General features: G+C 37.5%; 1 protein-coding gene across 1 annotated transcript in view; it reads right to left on the reverse strand.

Annotated features, from left to right (window-relative positions):
* Positions 1-350: 350 nt before the first annotated feature.
* The window catches only part of PPIL4 (peptidylprolyl isomerase like 4), a 47,527-nt gene continuing 31,584 nt past the window's right edge, over positions 351-16,293 (reverse strand). The window contains exons 12-13 of the mRNA XM_025422527.3: positions 11,977-12,124; positions 351-4,002 (exon numbers count right to left, since the gene is read on the reverse strand). Coding sequence (XP_025278312.1) covers positions 3,751-4,002; positions 11,977-12,124 — 400 coding nt within the window. The 3' untranslated portion in view covers positions 351-3,750. The remainder of the gene's footprint in view (positions 4,003-11,976; positions 12,125-16,293) is intronic.

The raw sequence follows: 16,293 nt of genomic DNA on the forward strand, positions 1-16,293 counted from the left end.
ACAAAACAAAGGGTACAGGCATTACTAATAAAACGGCTGCGGGGTACTTGCTTAAATACTTTCTATAGTCATAGAAATGTAGACATTTGGTACTGGTAGTGGGATAAACAGTAAACCAATGGAATAGAGAACTTATGAAACAAAATCCACACATATATGGAAACATATGACAGAGGTAGAAGGGTATACCGATCAACAGGGAATAGATGAACCATTCACTAATGGGTTTGGACAATTGGTTGTATCCATATATATTTTTTAAGTGGCTTTTTCATTATAACACCATATACATACACACATACAATGTAGATTAAAGATTTAAATGTAAAAAACAAAGCTCCACTTACAACTTTTAGAATATAGAATATCTTTATTAAGGATTTCTTAAAATACAAAAAGCACAAACACACGAAGGGTAATAAATCGGACATTCAATTTCTGCCTAAAATATATAACCTAATTCTAATCAAACATTTAGAACTAACTTCCAGTTTATGGGAAATAGAGAAGAACTAGGAGATACCATGAAGTTACCATCAAATAATTTCCAGAATCTGAAACATTCTATGACATATTCTGGCTTGAATTCTTCAAAATGTCAATGCCATTAAAAAAAAAAAGAGGTGGGATGGATGGAAGAAATTCTTCTGGATTAATAAAATGGTAAGAGCATGCAATTCATGAGCCTTGAGTTTGTGGGTTTAAAAACAAATCAACACCTAAAAATGATATTCTTGGGACAATCAGGGAAATTCAAATAGACTATATGAGATTATTGTTACTTTTCTAAGTAATCTCTACACCCAACGTGGGGCTGCAACTCATGGTCCTGAGATCGAGTCACATGCTCTACCGACTGAGCCAGCCAGGTGCCCTTACTGCTAATTTTCTTAAGTATAATAATAATATTGTGGTTACATAGGACACTTGCTTTTAAAGAAATGCATGGTGAATGAAATACAGAAAAGTGAAAGGTCATGATGCTTTCAATTTACTTACAAATTGTTCAACAACAAAGTGTTACGGACTGTTAAATTTGTATGTAGGGTATATGGATGTTGTTTTCATGTTTCTATATATGTAGGACATTTTTCACATTATAAAACTGAGGGGAAATTTATAACTTGTGCTCTTCCAAGGGCATCAGTAAAAAAGGTGAAAAAATAAGCCACAAACTGATAGAAAATGTTTACAACATCTAACAGTAAAAATGGATTAGTGCCCTCAATCCAAAAGAAAAACTCTTTAAAGAATTCTTTAAGAAAAAAGTAACTTCACATAAAATGGGCAAAAGACATGTACAACTTCTCACTGAGAACAATCAGGAATGACTATAATATATACGAAGATACTCAACCTTGTTAGCATTTAGGAAATGCAAATTTAAATAGTGAGATTTCCACTCTGGCCACAAAGAAGTGAGGGAGCAGAATTTACCTTCTCCATCTTAAACAACTAAAAACCTGTACAAAATATATACTACAAAGTGTTTCAGACGTTGGACAACAGCCAGTGCAGAACAGTGACTCTTGAGAGAAGGGAAACAAACAAGGAAGCGACAATTGCCTGAGCTTATTGTGTGGTTTCCACACTGTAGCACTCTGACAGGGATGTGAATCTGAAGAGCCTGGGAGTCTGGGGGTGGGGTGGGGGGAGCATTGGGGGAGCCCAGATAAAGTTTGTAGGGCAGAGTACTGTAAAGAGGAGGGAACTACAGAGGGAGAGCTCTGGATCTACAGAGGGTTTGTCTGAGTCTTCAGCTGAATACTCATCAGTGTATACACATGAGGAAACCACCCAAAAGTGGGGAAAAAACACCAGAAAAGAACAAGCAGCACAGCCTAGGAGTTCAGATAGGGCTCAAAATAATTCTTGTTCCCAACAGCCAAAGAGGAGAAAACTCAGATGAGATTAAGCATAGGGGAGATTATTCAGAAGGGTATTAACCTCAGTGGTGAGCCAAATTAGCCCTACAAGCTCTTCTGGTCTGACCTCATTCAACTTAAAAGTAAGCTATGAAAGAATCAGACTGTATCCGAGTAACTTAATTATGTTCTAGAAAAAAGCTCAACATATTTAAAGGAATACAAAAACTCTAGTACACGACAATGTAAAATCCAAAAATTACCAGGCCTGCAAAGTAAATTACAACTCAGCAAGAGGTGGGGGAAAAAAACATCAATCAATAGAAACAGACCAGAAATGACACAGATGACAGAATGGTCAAGTACAATAGAACAGCTATGATTAATGACTCCAAGGTGTTTAAAAAAAAAAGAAATGGAGGAAAACATGAGCCTGTTAAAAGGAAAGGCACGGGAGATATAAAAAAGACTCAAATGGAACTTCTAAAATTAAAAAAATTACATCTGAGGTAAAAAAATACACTGGATGGGATTAACAGAAATTAGATACTTCAGGAGAAAAGATTAATGAACTTGAGGACACAGCAATGAAAACTATTCAACACAGAATAGAGAAAAAGATTTCACCCAAATGGAGCATTGGTGCAATGTGTGACAATTTCAAATGGCCCAATATACAAGTCACTAGAGTCTTAGGAGAGGGTAAGAGGAGGGGTGGGACAGAAAAAAGTAATACCCGCAGCTTTTCCAAACTTGGTGAAAACCATAAACCCACAGGTAAACAGCCCCAGCAAAAGAAACATGAAAACAAACTACACCAAGTACATCATAATCAAATTGCCTAACAGCAGTGATAAAGAGAAAACCTTAAAAGCAGCCAGAGAAAAAGAACAAGCTACATACAGAAGTATAAATATAAAAATAATAGTAGTCTTCTTGCTGGAAACCACAAGAAGGTACCACACTAAGCATCCACTAAATCGGCAAAAATTAAAAGTCTAAAACTAAGAAGTGGTAGAGATGATGTGAAACAAAAGTAACTCACATAGCGCTGGTCGGGGTATAAACTGGTTCAGCCACTGCAGAATATAATTTGGCATTACCTTGTAAAGATGAAGATATCCATACCATGTGAGCAAGCAAGATCACTCCTAGATACAGAATGTTCATAGCAGCACTGTTTGTAATAACAAAACCAAAAACAAACCAACAATTCCGATGTCCATGAACAGAAGAATGGATATATTGTGGTCTATTCATACAATACTACAAAGCAATAAAAATGAATGACTCTAAAAATACTAAGTCAAAAAAAAGAAAGTCACAGAAGTAAACATACATTATGTCATTGATATAAAATTCAAAAACATACAAAATTTAACATTTTATTTAGGAATACATACATATGTTGTAAAACTATAACAAGCAAAAGAATGACAAATACAAAATTCAGCATAATCATCACTTGAGGAAAGAGCACATAGAGAGTCTCTAAAATGCAGGGGATACTCTATTTCTACAGCTGGCTCATGGATACACAAATATTTACTATTCTTTATGCCATATATATACATGTCTGAATTTCTGTAGGTATGAAATACTTAATTTAAAAAAGAGTGGAAAATGTGAAAGACTTTAAAAATGAACACTACTGTTTATGTATAACAATAAAATTTAGTGTAAAAAAGTACACAAAGAAAATGTTCAGGTTTTTATTGTCTTTCTGTGCCCTATACCATCAGTATCAATCAAAAAGGGCCATGACCGTAGTGGGGAAAAAAAAATAACAGAGTCTTTAACTGCTTTGACACAAAATCTGAATATCTGGTGCTGTAAGTTAGACAATAATAATTACATTAGCCACTCATGTCTGATTCTTCATCTTTCATCTGTACTTAGATTTTTCTTTATCTTTGGACTTCTTGGGACTCCTGCTTCGGTCTCTCTTTTTACTCCGTTCTCTTTCGTAGGGGTCAGTTTGGTATTTGGATTTATGACTGTTACTGTAGTGGCCGTCCCTTTCTCGAGATCGGCTACGACTTCGGTTTTGAGGTCGGTCTCTCTTTTCACTCTTTTGTTTCTCCCAGCAGCTCTCTTCTTCCTCATAGTGACCAAACCCCATTTCTCTGTAGATATCCTGTCAAAGGAATGGATAGAGATTTACAAGTGACTCCATAAAATAATCATTTTGTAGGTACTGTCAGTTAGTAACACTTAGAAAGTCTACTATTAGCAAGCAGCTATAAAAGCTCAAATTTGAACACTACCACTAATGCCAAGAATCTGGTAAATCAGAAAGCAAAAATATTCAAAAACAGACTTAAATCATTTTTCTTATCAGTCTCATTGCTTTGTTTCTACCACTTCAGCTGAACTGAAAGATCAGATTCAAACACAAAGAACTGAAATCGCCCAACTGAAATTAGAACAAGCCTTTAGAGAAAATCATACCAAGAATTCTGATTATGGTTGGTCACCTTTTTATCTCCCCCTGCTCCATTCTCCAATTATCTGCAATGGGATTACAAAATTCCCATAAAAACCCTAATAAAGAAGACATTTAAATAACAAAGCCAGAAAAGGTTTTAGACAAATCAGTCTAAAAAGAAAACAGATACTGCATACTTTGGTCTGAGTATTTTTCAAGTGTTTATTTTATAAGCTCCTCTCCAAATCCTCAAATTTTCCTTGTTTATATTAGGTTGTTTTTTTTATTAAAATCATTTCTTGGGGTGCATGAGTGGCTCAGTTAGTTAAGCATCTGACTGTTGGTTTTGATTCAGGTCATGATCTCATGGATCATGGGATGGAGACCCATGTCAGGCTCTGCACTCAAAGGGGAGTCTGCTTGAGATTCTCTCCCTCTGCCCCTCCCCCTGCATGTTTGCATGCACTTGTCCTCTCTCTGATAAGTAAATAAATCTTTTTCTTTTTAAGATTTTATTTATTCATAAGAGACACACAGAGACAGAGGCAGAGAGAGAAGCAGGCTCCATGCAGGGAGCCCGTTGTGGGACTCGATCCCGGGACTCCAGGATCACACCCTGGGCTGAAGGCAGGCACTCAGTGGCTGAGCCACCCAAGCATCCCAGTAAATAAATCTTTTAAAAAATAATAAATAAAATGATTTATTTACATATTTTTAAAATGAGTTAACCATGAGAAAGGGACTCTTGGGGGGCTCAGTCAGTTAAGCAACTGCCTTCATCTCAAGTCATGCCCCCAGGATCCTGGGATCTAGCCCCACATCGAGCTTCCTGCTCAGCCTCTCCTTCAGCTCACACTCTCTCTCACTCAAATAAATAAATAAAATCTTAAAAAAAAAGAAAAAGAAAAAGAAAAAGAAACAATGGGAAATTTCACTGCCCTTAAGTTTTTTTTTTTTTTTTTTTTAAGAGAGGAAGGGGAGGGGGAGAGGGAGACAAATAGAGAGGGGCAGAGGAGGAGAGAGAATCTTAAGCAGGTAAGCCATCCAGGTGCCTCTAAATTCTATTCTTACTAATTAAGTAACAGTAGAAATTTTCCCACATGAAGAGGGCTAGTTACAACAATTCTATTTCTGTTTATGTTCTATTCCTAATTAAAACAAGTATCTCAGGAGAGCGTGGGTGGCTCAGTTGGTTAAGTGTCTGACTCTTGATCTCAGCTCAGGTCCTGATCTCAAGGTTGTGAATTCAAGCCCTGCACTGGGCTCCACGCTGGGCATGGAGCCTACTTAAAAAAATAAGTAAAATAGGGGATCCCTGGGTGGCGCAGCGGTTTAGCACCTGCCTTTGGCCCAGGGTGCGATCCTGGAGACCCAGGATCGAATCCCATGTCGGGCTCCCGGTGATTGGAGCCTGCTTCTCCCTCTGCCTGTGTCTCTGCCTCTCTCGCTCTCTCTATGTGACTATCATAAATAAATAAAAATTTAAAAAAAAGTAAAATAAAATGAGTATCTGAACAAGAGGCTGAAATCTAAAGAGACCAGAGCAATGATCTTTCAAAAGACTGTTCATAAAATTTAACTTCCTTAAGAGAGTTCTCTCAAAGGAAAGGCAAAATCCTAAGGATTGAACTCCCAAGGGTTCCAACTCTATCACCACAGACATTATTATAAGAGATATAAATGTCAAGGTTTAAAATCTAGAGTGATGAATACCCACGGTTAAGGACTGGGTTTTAAGCAAAGGATTCATAATTATTCCATATATTGTCTAGATATTGTACATTATACCTGGCATGGAGATTGTAGCATGTGAAAATAGATCTAACATGATTGTTAGGGATCCCTGGGTGGCGCAGTGGTTTGGCGCCTGCCTTTGGCCCAGGGCGCGATCCTGGAGACCCAGGATCGAATCCCACGTCGGGCTCCCGGTGCATGGAGCCTGCTTCTCCCTCTGCCTGTGTCTCTGCCTCTCTCTCTCTCTCTCTCTGTGACTATCATAAATAAATAAAGAAAAAAAATAGTAAAAAAAAACATGATTGTTATAATCAGTGTTTATGGAATACAGCTTTATAAGCTGATTCATGATTTCCTGCACAATCCTAATAGTTCCTGTAATTCCATAAGAGTTCCAGAGGTAGAAAAATGAGTATTTGGTTTAACCCTTTACCAACTATTTTCTAGCAAAATATGACAGCCCTAGATAAAATAACTTTTTGTGCTTCCTGTAACATATACAAAATGTAAAAAAATCTATGTACTATTCTGTCTGTATACTTAATTCCTGTATTGGCTGAGATCATGAACTCTGAAAGTGGAGACTGCTAACTGGTATATAACTATAAAATCTTCAGTAATTATAAAAATAGGCACTTAAGTGCTTTCAGTGTTTAAAATAAGAGATAAACGATTATACAGTACTTAATTCTTTGAAAAACTTGAGGAAGCTAAAAATCTGAAATGCACTGAAACCTTAAAACCTCTCCTACTTGGAGTATTTTTTTTTTTTTTTTAAGATTTTATTTATTTATGAGAGACACAGAAAGAGAGAGGCAGAGACATAGGCAGAGGGAGAAGCAGGCTCCATTCAGGGAGCCTGATGTGGGACATGATCCCAGAACCCCAGGATCATGCCCTGGCTGAAGGCAGATGCTCAACAGCTGAGCTACCCAGGCGTCCCTTGGAGTATTTTTCAAAGCTACACAAGCTTTAAAGTCAGGCAGCTCTCGGTTCAAATGGTCTTTGCCATTTAGGAGATGTGTAAATAAACTTGAGATCAGATTTACCAGGGAAGGTTTCAACAGAGAAGTTAGGACTTGAGATGAACATCAAAGAACAGGTGAGTTTGGCTGTGGATTGGCTACAAGAAGGTTAATGCACGGAGTGGAAGTGACAAGTGAAAAGCAAGGAAGAATCAGCATCATGTGCATGGGAAAAGGTCAGGTGGCTCGATGAAGCCATATCAGAACAAATCTTCTTGGAGTATTTGCTAGAACAATGCTAAGTGCTTTTGGAGTACATTACCCTCATTCTAGAAATAAGGAAACTGAGACTCAAGAGATCTATACAGGTTAGAGATCATTATTTAATTAATCAGTAAACAGATGTAAAATTGAAATGATGGGATGCCTGGGTGGCTCATGGTTAAGCATCTGCCTTCGGCTCAGGGCGTGATCCTGGAGTCCCAAGATCGAGTCCCACCACTGGGCTCCCTGCATGGAGCCTGCTTCTCCCTCAGCCTATGTCTCTGTCTCTCTCTCTCTCTCTCTCTGTCTCTCATGAATAAATAAAATATTTAAAAATAAAATAAAATAAGGGATGCCTGGATGGCTCAGCAGTTGAGCGCCTGTCTTTGGCCTAGGGCGTGATCCTGCAGTCTCAGGATCAAGTCCCACATCAGGCTCCCTGCATGGAGCCTGCTTCTTCCTCTGCCTATGTCTCTGCCTCTCTCTCTCTGTGTCTCATGAATAAATAAATAAATAAATAAATAATCTTTTAAAAATAAAATAAATAAGTACAATAAATAATAAAATAAATAAAATAAAATAAAATAGAAATGGGGATTGCGCCTGGGTGGCTCAATCTGTTAAGCATCTGCCTTTGGCTCAGGTCATAATTCTAGGGTCCTGAGATGGGCACCACATGGGGCTCCCCACTCAATGGGGAGTGTGCTTCTCCCTCTCCCTCTGCTCTTCCCTTCTGCTTGTGCTCACTCACTCTCTCAAATAAAATATTAAAAAAAAAAAAAGTAAAATAAAGTTGAAAAGGGGAGAGTACAGAATGAAAAAAAAACCTCATACCTGAATGAATTAAAATAATGTTAAAATTCTAGCTCTTTCATTAAACTGTGAAGGGCCACAGGTCTTTGGGGTCAGGATCTCTACATCTAAGGTGAGGGGAATTAATCAGATGAGCTCTTATGCCCTTTCCAGTACAGACTAAGCAATTCTGCAATTCTATACACTTAAGACATAGGACAAAATGATTAAACTAGCATGTGGCTAAAAAAGAAAGAAAACACCATAAAATGGCCAATTTATTTATTTTTTTAAATGGCCAATTTAAATAAAGGAATCACCTTAATCTATCCAATGATTTCATGTAAAGCAGTCCAAAACAATCTAAACTAAAAGCTATCCTTGTTCAGGCCTCTAAAATTAAAAGATTTAGTTTAAATCAACAAAGTAACACTAACTAATTAAAATGATGGCAAAAACAGAGCCCCAATTATAAGAATAACAAACACCTATGAAAGCCACAGAGGAGGACTGACAACCAATATGAATACTTCTCAGCCAGGTAACCAACCCACAGCTGAAAACTCACTTCCTGGAACCCCAGTAAAACCCAAACCTCAGCAATATAGTAACCATCTTTGGAATCAAGACATGAGATGGAAAAATTAAACAGAAGTTTTCAAACTGAACAGTAAGGCTATCACTCAATAAAAAAACAAAGAACTTAAATAAGTTAAAACCTTAGGAAACTAGGCTCACGAAGCAAAATACCAACAAATAGGAAAATCTGAGCTATACCTGAAAATAACTTAGTACTGAAAATTCCCTTTAATGATTATATTTTTGAGAATGAAATCAAAAGGATAAAAATAAGAATACAAAAAAAATGGGCCCATTAATATCTTAAATACAGATGCTATTTTATTGGAAAGAAAATAAAAAAATTAGTATACTTATATTACTAAATCAAAGTATATAATCAAAAAACATTTGCTTTAATATGCTTTGAGGGAAGAAATAAAATTAGGAGATTTAGATCTTAATAATTTTATAACTGTCAATTAATTTAAAATTATTTTACTTCTTAAAAATTTATTTGAGAGAGAGAGCGCGCGAGCACGAGCACACAGAGGGAGAAGCAGACTCCCTGATAATCAGAGAGCCCAATGTGGAGCTTGATCCCAGGACCCCAAGATCACGACCTGGGCCAATGGCAGACACTTAAACTGACTGAGCCACCCAGCCACGGCTAAAATTATTTTTAAAATACTAACAACATTCCCCCCAAAAAACTACTTGGTGCCTTTTACTTCATTTCAAAAAAGAAAACTATTTGCTAGTGTAAAGTTTTAAGTAATCAAACAGCAGGATAAAAAAGATGCACCAGGGACAGCTGGGTGGTTCAGTGGTTGAGTGTCTGCCTTCTGCTAGGGTTGTGATCCTGGGGTCCTGGGATTAAGTCCCGTGTTAGGATCCCTTTTGGGAGCCTGCTTCTCCCTCTGCCTTTGTCTCTGCCTTTCTCTCTGTCCCTCTCATGAGTAAATAAAATCTTTAAAAAAAAAAAAAAAGATGCACAAAAAGGAAGGGGGAATCACAGACTTAAAATGCAGCCAGATTTTGGATTTCTTAGACCTGTGATTATTTCAAATACACCAACATGTATCTCAGGCCTAAATTCACTGAAGATTCCACATATAAGTGCAGGATGAGAAGTCATAGCTAAAAGCAACACATAGCGGGGGAGGTGACATGGGAGGGTGAAGATCAAGGAATTTTAGTGGAAAACATGCTAAGTATTCAGAGAAATGTGATATAGCTACCATTTCAAAAGACTGGGGTAGTCTTAGGCTAAATAAATATAGCACAGGAATTAAGAAGGAAATGTACCAGTTAGATCACACTGGAATATTACAGTAGGGAATAAATTATATTAGAATAATTATAGCATTTAAGAGAGAAAACTGCCAGGAATATACTCCAGATAAGAGCAGCAGCAGAGTGGCTAGCGGTACAAGTCTGGATTTACATTGTGGCTCTATGTAACAGCTATGTAAAACAAAGCAAATTGTTTAATCGCTTCAGTTTTCACTTTCTCTGTTGTGAAATGGGGAAAATTGTATCCACTTCACAATTGTAAGCACAAAGCTCATGTCAGCTGTCACTGATTCATGTGCATATTAGTTAGAGAATTGAGTAACAGAGGAAAGGTGTGACTTAAAAGCTGAGGGTGGGGCATAAATGATGGCACTCTTTAAATGGCAAAAAGACTATGGAAAAAAGGTCCACAAGAGTAAGAGTATTTGCTATCTAGAATGTAGGAAACTAAGAATATATATAAAATATATACCTGTTGGAATTTTTTAAAAGTGAAAACAACCCATGAAACACACTGAGTGGTTGCCTTGGGGGCAGAAGAGAAGGAGGATGGGGCAGGAATAGAATCTAGGTTCTCTGTACATACCACTTTGTAGATTTTACTTTGGAACCACACAAGAAATTTTTAAAACTACAAAACACACAAAAAATTATTTAAAGGGCACCGGGGTGGCTTAGTCAGTTAAGAGTCTACCTTAGGGCTCACGTAATCATCCCCAGGTCCTGGACTGAGTCCTGCATTGGGCCCTCTGCTCAGCAGGGAGCCGCTTCTCCCTCTCCTTCTGCCCCTCCCCCTGCTCCTACTCCTCTATTAAATAAGTAAAAAAATCTAAACTATAATATATAGATAGATAGATATAGATATATTTAAAGCAATCCCTAAACACTGAAAAGAAACAAATTAATTGAAATATGAATTCAGTGAATGGCCTTACCACAGAAACTATTCCAATTTAAAACACATTAATATAACTGTAACAGTAAAATAACAGCCAGTACACACACATATTTCTTCATTTAATCTTAACATACCTGTGAGATAAGTATAATCTCAATTTCACAGAGGAGGAGACTGTGACTCAGAAAGCTAAGTGACTTGTTGAGGCCACATCAATGGCTAGTGGCACAGAAATTTACACCTAGCTTCTCTGAAGCCAATCCTGCACTTTGCCAACCATACTACATCTCTCCTTCTCTGGGTCATTGCTTGACGTGCCATTCTCACCACCTTGAATTTTCTCTCACTTCTGCCTACTAAAATCTCCTTAAACACCAGGCCCAGCTCAAGTCCTCTAGTGGTAACACAAAAGTAAGGGGCTGTCATGTAATTTGCATTTCACTTAACTGAAAGCCAAAATGCAGGCTGGAAATGACTTCTCTCTAGAATCAATTTTCTTTAAGGAATTATTAGTATCACTGTCTGAGAAAATGTATTATTGTTGGAGCACTTAGGTGGCTCAGTTGGTTAAGCATCTGACTTCAACTTTGGCTCAGACCATGATCCCAGGGTCCTGGGACTATCAGGCTCTGTGCCCAGTGGGGAGTTCACTTAGCTCTCTGCAGCTCCCCCTGTTCATGATGGTACACACATTATCTCTCAAATAAAAAAAGAAAGGAATATGTATTGTTCAAGAATGTATTTGGGATGATATATTTCAGATACACAATATGTAAGGGCATAAATATTTCACAGGTCTTAAAACCTCAAGAGCTACAAGTATTACCCATAACGTGGTGATAATTAAAATGACATATGAGCCTTTTTTTTGGCATAACCACACTTGCTTCTGATGGGAATAAGTAAGTGTCTACAGGTTCAGAAATCACTCTTGTTTCACAATAGGGAACTGAATGATATATTTAGTTACTTTGAAAACAATCTTTTATCATTTGTGTTACATATTCTTGAAAATTAAAGTCCATTACCCAGTGAAATCATTCTACGTTCTAGAATTAGGAATATACTCACCTTGTCCAGAACTATACCCTTACCCTCTATCTTATGTCACTAAAAAGTAATTTACAGAGGGATAAAATATTTATCTCTACAGCAAAGGCTGGACATTACAAGTACCTGATTAGTATTTCTGATTGGCATATAGTCCTCATCTTCTTTTTCTTCAGAGCAGTGACGAGTTTTCTTCTTGTGTTTTTTACTTGTGTGTGAGTGACTGGATTTTGAATCTTCTGCTTGCTCATCCAGTATAAGATCATATTTTGCACTGTAGCAGCTAGTTAAGGAAAGATGTGAGAACTGACACTGATAATACATCAAAACATCAAGAATCTGGTAAACAAAGGAGACTACGAGGATAAACCTAACTTTTTTCTTTTTTTTAAGATTTTCTTTATTTATTCATGAGAGAGACACAGAGAGAGAGAGAGGCACAGACACAGGCAGGGGGAGAAGCAGGCTCCACGCAGGGAGCCCGACGTGGGACTTGATCCCGACGTGGGACTCGATCCCGGGTCTCCAGGATCACACCCTGGGCTGAAGGCAGGCGCCAAACTGCTGAGCCACCCGGGCTGCCCGATAAACCTAACTTTTTAAAGCAAAAAGCATCTCACAGTGTATTTCTAAAACAAAACTAACTCACATTTTCTTTCAAGAAAAATAGAAAGAACCCAGGCCCTAAATAAACAATTAACAATTGGCAAGTGAGTGGGCAAAAAATATGGATGACAAAAAAAACTACATCCACAAATGAAAATCTAAGTAGCCATAAAAAATAAGGAAACATGTTTTTCAGTAATGAAAAAAATTTTAACTTAGAAAATAAGACACATGTTTCACTGGAAAAATTTAGGATAATGCCAGAAGAGCTATAGGAGATAAAAGGTATATTCGTGTTACTCCTCTTTTGAAGTACTAATTTGTTAAACAAAGGTATGTATAACAATTATTTTTTATAATAGAAACTTAGAGTAACAAAAAGCCTAGTAATAAAGAAGACATTCTTAAATATATTGTAGAACTTCAACAGGATATATTATTACAAAGAAAGTTATTAGCAATGATAAATGAATGCTATGAAAAATTAAAAGTGAAAAAAGCTAGAAATAAAAATTATCTACACCATATGGTAATTTTAACTTCACAAAACATAAAAGATCAAGATATGAAAGAAGCAACAAAAAAAGGTATCATTTGTCTAGATGGTAAACTGTGAGTGAATCTTTTTTAGTTGAAGTGTAGTTGACATAGTAGTTTCAGTGACTCAACATTCATAGATATGAGTGAATCTTGTTTTAATTTCACATAAATGTGTTGTAAATATTATGATAATGTGTTTTAAAAAAGAGATAAATAATTTCTCTGATATACTTATCATCCCTTAGAAGAGAAAATACAAAATAATCATACCCCCTGTTGAAAATAATCTCAAATCCTAGAACAGTATTTGAGGAAGGCTGACAAGGGCCAGAATAGTGGTTAAAAAAAAAAAAGCTCATGGGGAAGCCCAACATGCAAAGCTGTTTCAGTGGCGTGTGCAACTAGAGGAATCTCAAACACACTTCCCTCAGGACTAGAGAGTCGGGTTTGTTTTCACCACATCATAGCTCTATGCCTTTCTCAGGGACATGTCACTTCCATATAAGACTGAATATGAAAATGCTACGTGCTCTTGGCTTTTTATAAGATGGTTAAAGATGGCCAGTCAGGGACACGTGTGAGTGGATCAGTTGGTTAAGCATCTGCCGTTGGCTCAGGTCATGATCTGGAGTCCTGGGATTGCCCCCCACCCTCTTCGCACTGGGCTCCCTGCTCAGCGGGGAGCCTGCTTCCCCTCTCCCTCTGCCCCTCCCCCATGCTCTCTTTCTTTCTTAATAACATCTTAAAAGAAAAAAAAAGGGTGGCCAGTCAGTCTGTACCATATCCTACTCCTACTTCATTATCTCTAACTTTTCTCCTTTATACTATGTCACACTGTTTCCAGAGTAGCTTCTGGAGCCTCTCCTTTTTCAGGTATGAATTCAATAGCCCTTGCCCAGGACTTTACCTTACTGTTTTGCTTTACACATGCAGCTCCCTCTGTCCAAAATCCATTAAGTGGGTCATAGCCAGCACTGTGTAATAAATAGAAAACAGAATATACAGCATCTAATAAAAATACCATGGCATTTTTTTTAATTATGTATGCATGTGAATAGCTGTACTTGGACTGTGCTGGATATAAGATGAATTGTATTTCTTAAACAATGGATCAAGTTAGAGGAAAGAGCATCCCATCTTAGCCCTCCCTCCTCTCCCCTCATATTCAAGGTGCAGCTTTATTTTTTATTTTTTAGATTTTATTTATTTATCATGAGAGACACAGAGAGAGAGAGGCAGAGACACAGGCAGAGGGAGAAGCAGGCTCCATGCAGGGAGCCCAACGTGGGACTCCATCCTGGGTCTCCAGGACCACACCCTGGGCCGAAGGCAGTGCTAAACTGCTGAGCCACCCGGGCTGCCCCAAGGTACAGCTTTAATGTCACTTCTTTTATTGTCACCTGAGGGTCTTCCCTGACTCCTGACCTCAATAAGCCCCATATCCCACAAATGTACTTCTTTGCAACACTATACCTACTTATATTCGAGTCACAGTAATTATTCTGGTCATCCCCCCTCCATCAATAAAACACAAGATCTATGAGGGCAGGGGCTATGTTTCACTGCTAAGCTGGGTGTGCAACAGATGCCAAGTAAGTAATTGTTAATTATTTCTCATACCACCAAGACAATTTGTCTCATCTCTTTTCCCTTGCTTACCCACTATCTTCTACTCACTACTATAGTCAACAATAGTAGATGTCAAATGTTCCCAAAGTCCTTTGAATTAAACACACGTTTGTGATCTTTCTTTCCCCAATTCTTCTGTGAGGTCTACCTTGGCCAAATTAAACCTGCCTTTCCTTTTGTTCTATTTTTAAGCTTAGTAGCTAATTTATGACAACTTCTCTTTCTCTCGAGATCCATAAAAGCATATCTCCACCATGCCTTTTTAACTTAAAACTTAACTTGATTAAAAAAAAAAACAAAAAAAAACACCCTCAAACTTATCTGATTATTAGATTGCCTTCTCAGGGATCCCTGGGTGGCTCAGCGGTTTGGCACCTGCCTTTGGCCCAGGGCATGATCCTGGAGTCCCGGGATCAAGTCCCACATCAGGCTCCCTGCATGGAGCCTGTTTCTCCTCTGTCTGTGTCTCTGCCTCTCTCTCTCTCTCTCTCTCTCTCTCTCTGTGTGTGTCTCTCATGAATAAATAAATAAAATTAAAAAAAAAAAAAGATTGCCTTCTCAATCTCTTTTCCTCGTCATAGTAACAGTCACATAATATATAATATACAATGTGGAAAACATGTGTATATATATATATATATATATATATCTTACATATTATAAACACATGTTCTATCACTGTATTATTGTACCTGAGATTATAAATGCCTTGCTAACATGAAATCTATCAATTACCAAGAACATAAAAACTATCTTACTGGGTCAGATTCAAGAATTTCCCTTTTCTTGTTCAATATTATGTTTGAGAATGATTAACAATGGTTTGTATCAGGACATATCTGTCTTCTCCATCAATTTCAAAAGACTGAAAGCAGGCACTGTTCAATACTAGCCATATGTGGTTGTTTAAATTAATTAAAATTGGGCAGCCCCGGTGGCTCAGCGGTTTAGTGCTGTCTTCAGCCCAGGGTGTGACCCTGGAGACCCAGGATCAAGTCCCACGTTGGGCTCCCTGCATGGAGCCTGCTTCTCCCTCTGCCTATGTCTGTGCCCCCGGCCCCCTGTATGTGTGTGTCTCTCATGAATAAATAAAATCTTTAAAAAAATTTTAACTAAAATTAAACTTTAAAATTCAGTTCCTCAGTCCATTTCACATGCTCAAAAACCACATGTGGTTAGTAGCTAAACCGGATGGTGGAGATATTTTCCATCACTGTAGAAAGTTCTATTGAACAGTACTAAGCTACAGATTTATTCTCAAACATGTCTGGTTTCCTTTCTTAAATTTCAGTAATCTACCATCTTGAATTTAAAACATTTTAATACTGCATATTCTTTCTTTTCCTCCTGAACTACTTACCTCTGTGAGAAAAGATGAAAGACATCTCCTCATACTTTATACTCTATGCCTGTACTTACTTTCATTTGGCCTACATACTTCTCTTCTTCCACCTGCAGTTACTAGTGGTTAGCCTAAACTTAATTTCAAAGATTTGTTAAATGTCAACTTCCATCCACACCTTTTATGATTTTAATATTTCAATCATATTCCTCCTAATGTTCATCTTTTCAGACCAAATCTTAGCTTACTGTTTGGTGTGTCTCCCTCTCCTTATATTGAACATGTCAATATATTTCAGACTTTATCCATCTCTTGTACTTTACAAT

This window comes from Canis lupus, chromosome 1 (assembly GCF_003254725.2).
Source record: "Canis lupus dingo isolate Sandy chromosome 1, ASM325472v2, whole genome shotgun sequence".
Classification (NCBI taxonomy): Eukaryota; Metazoa; Chordata; class Mammalia; order Carnivora; family Canidae; genus Canis; species Canis lupus.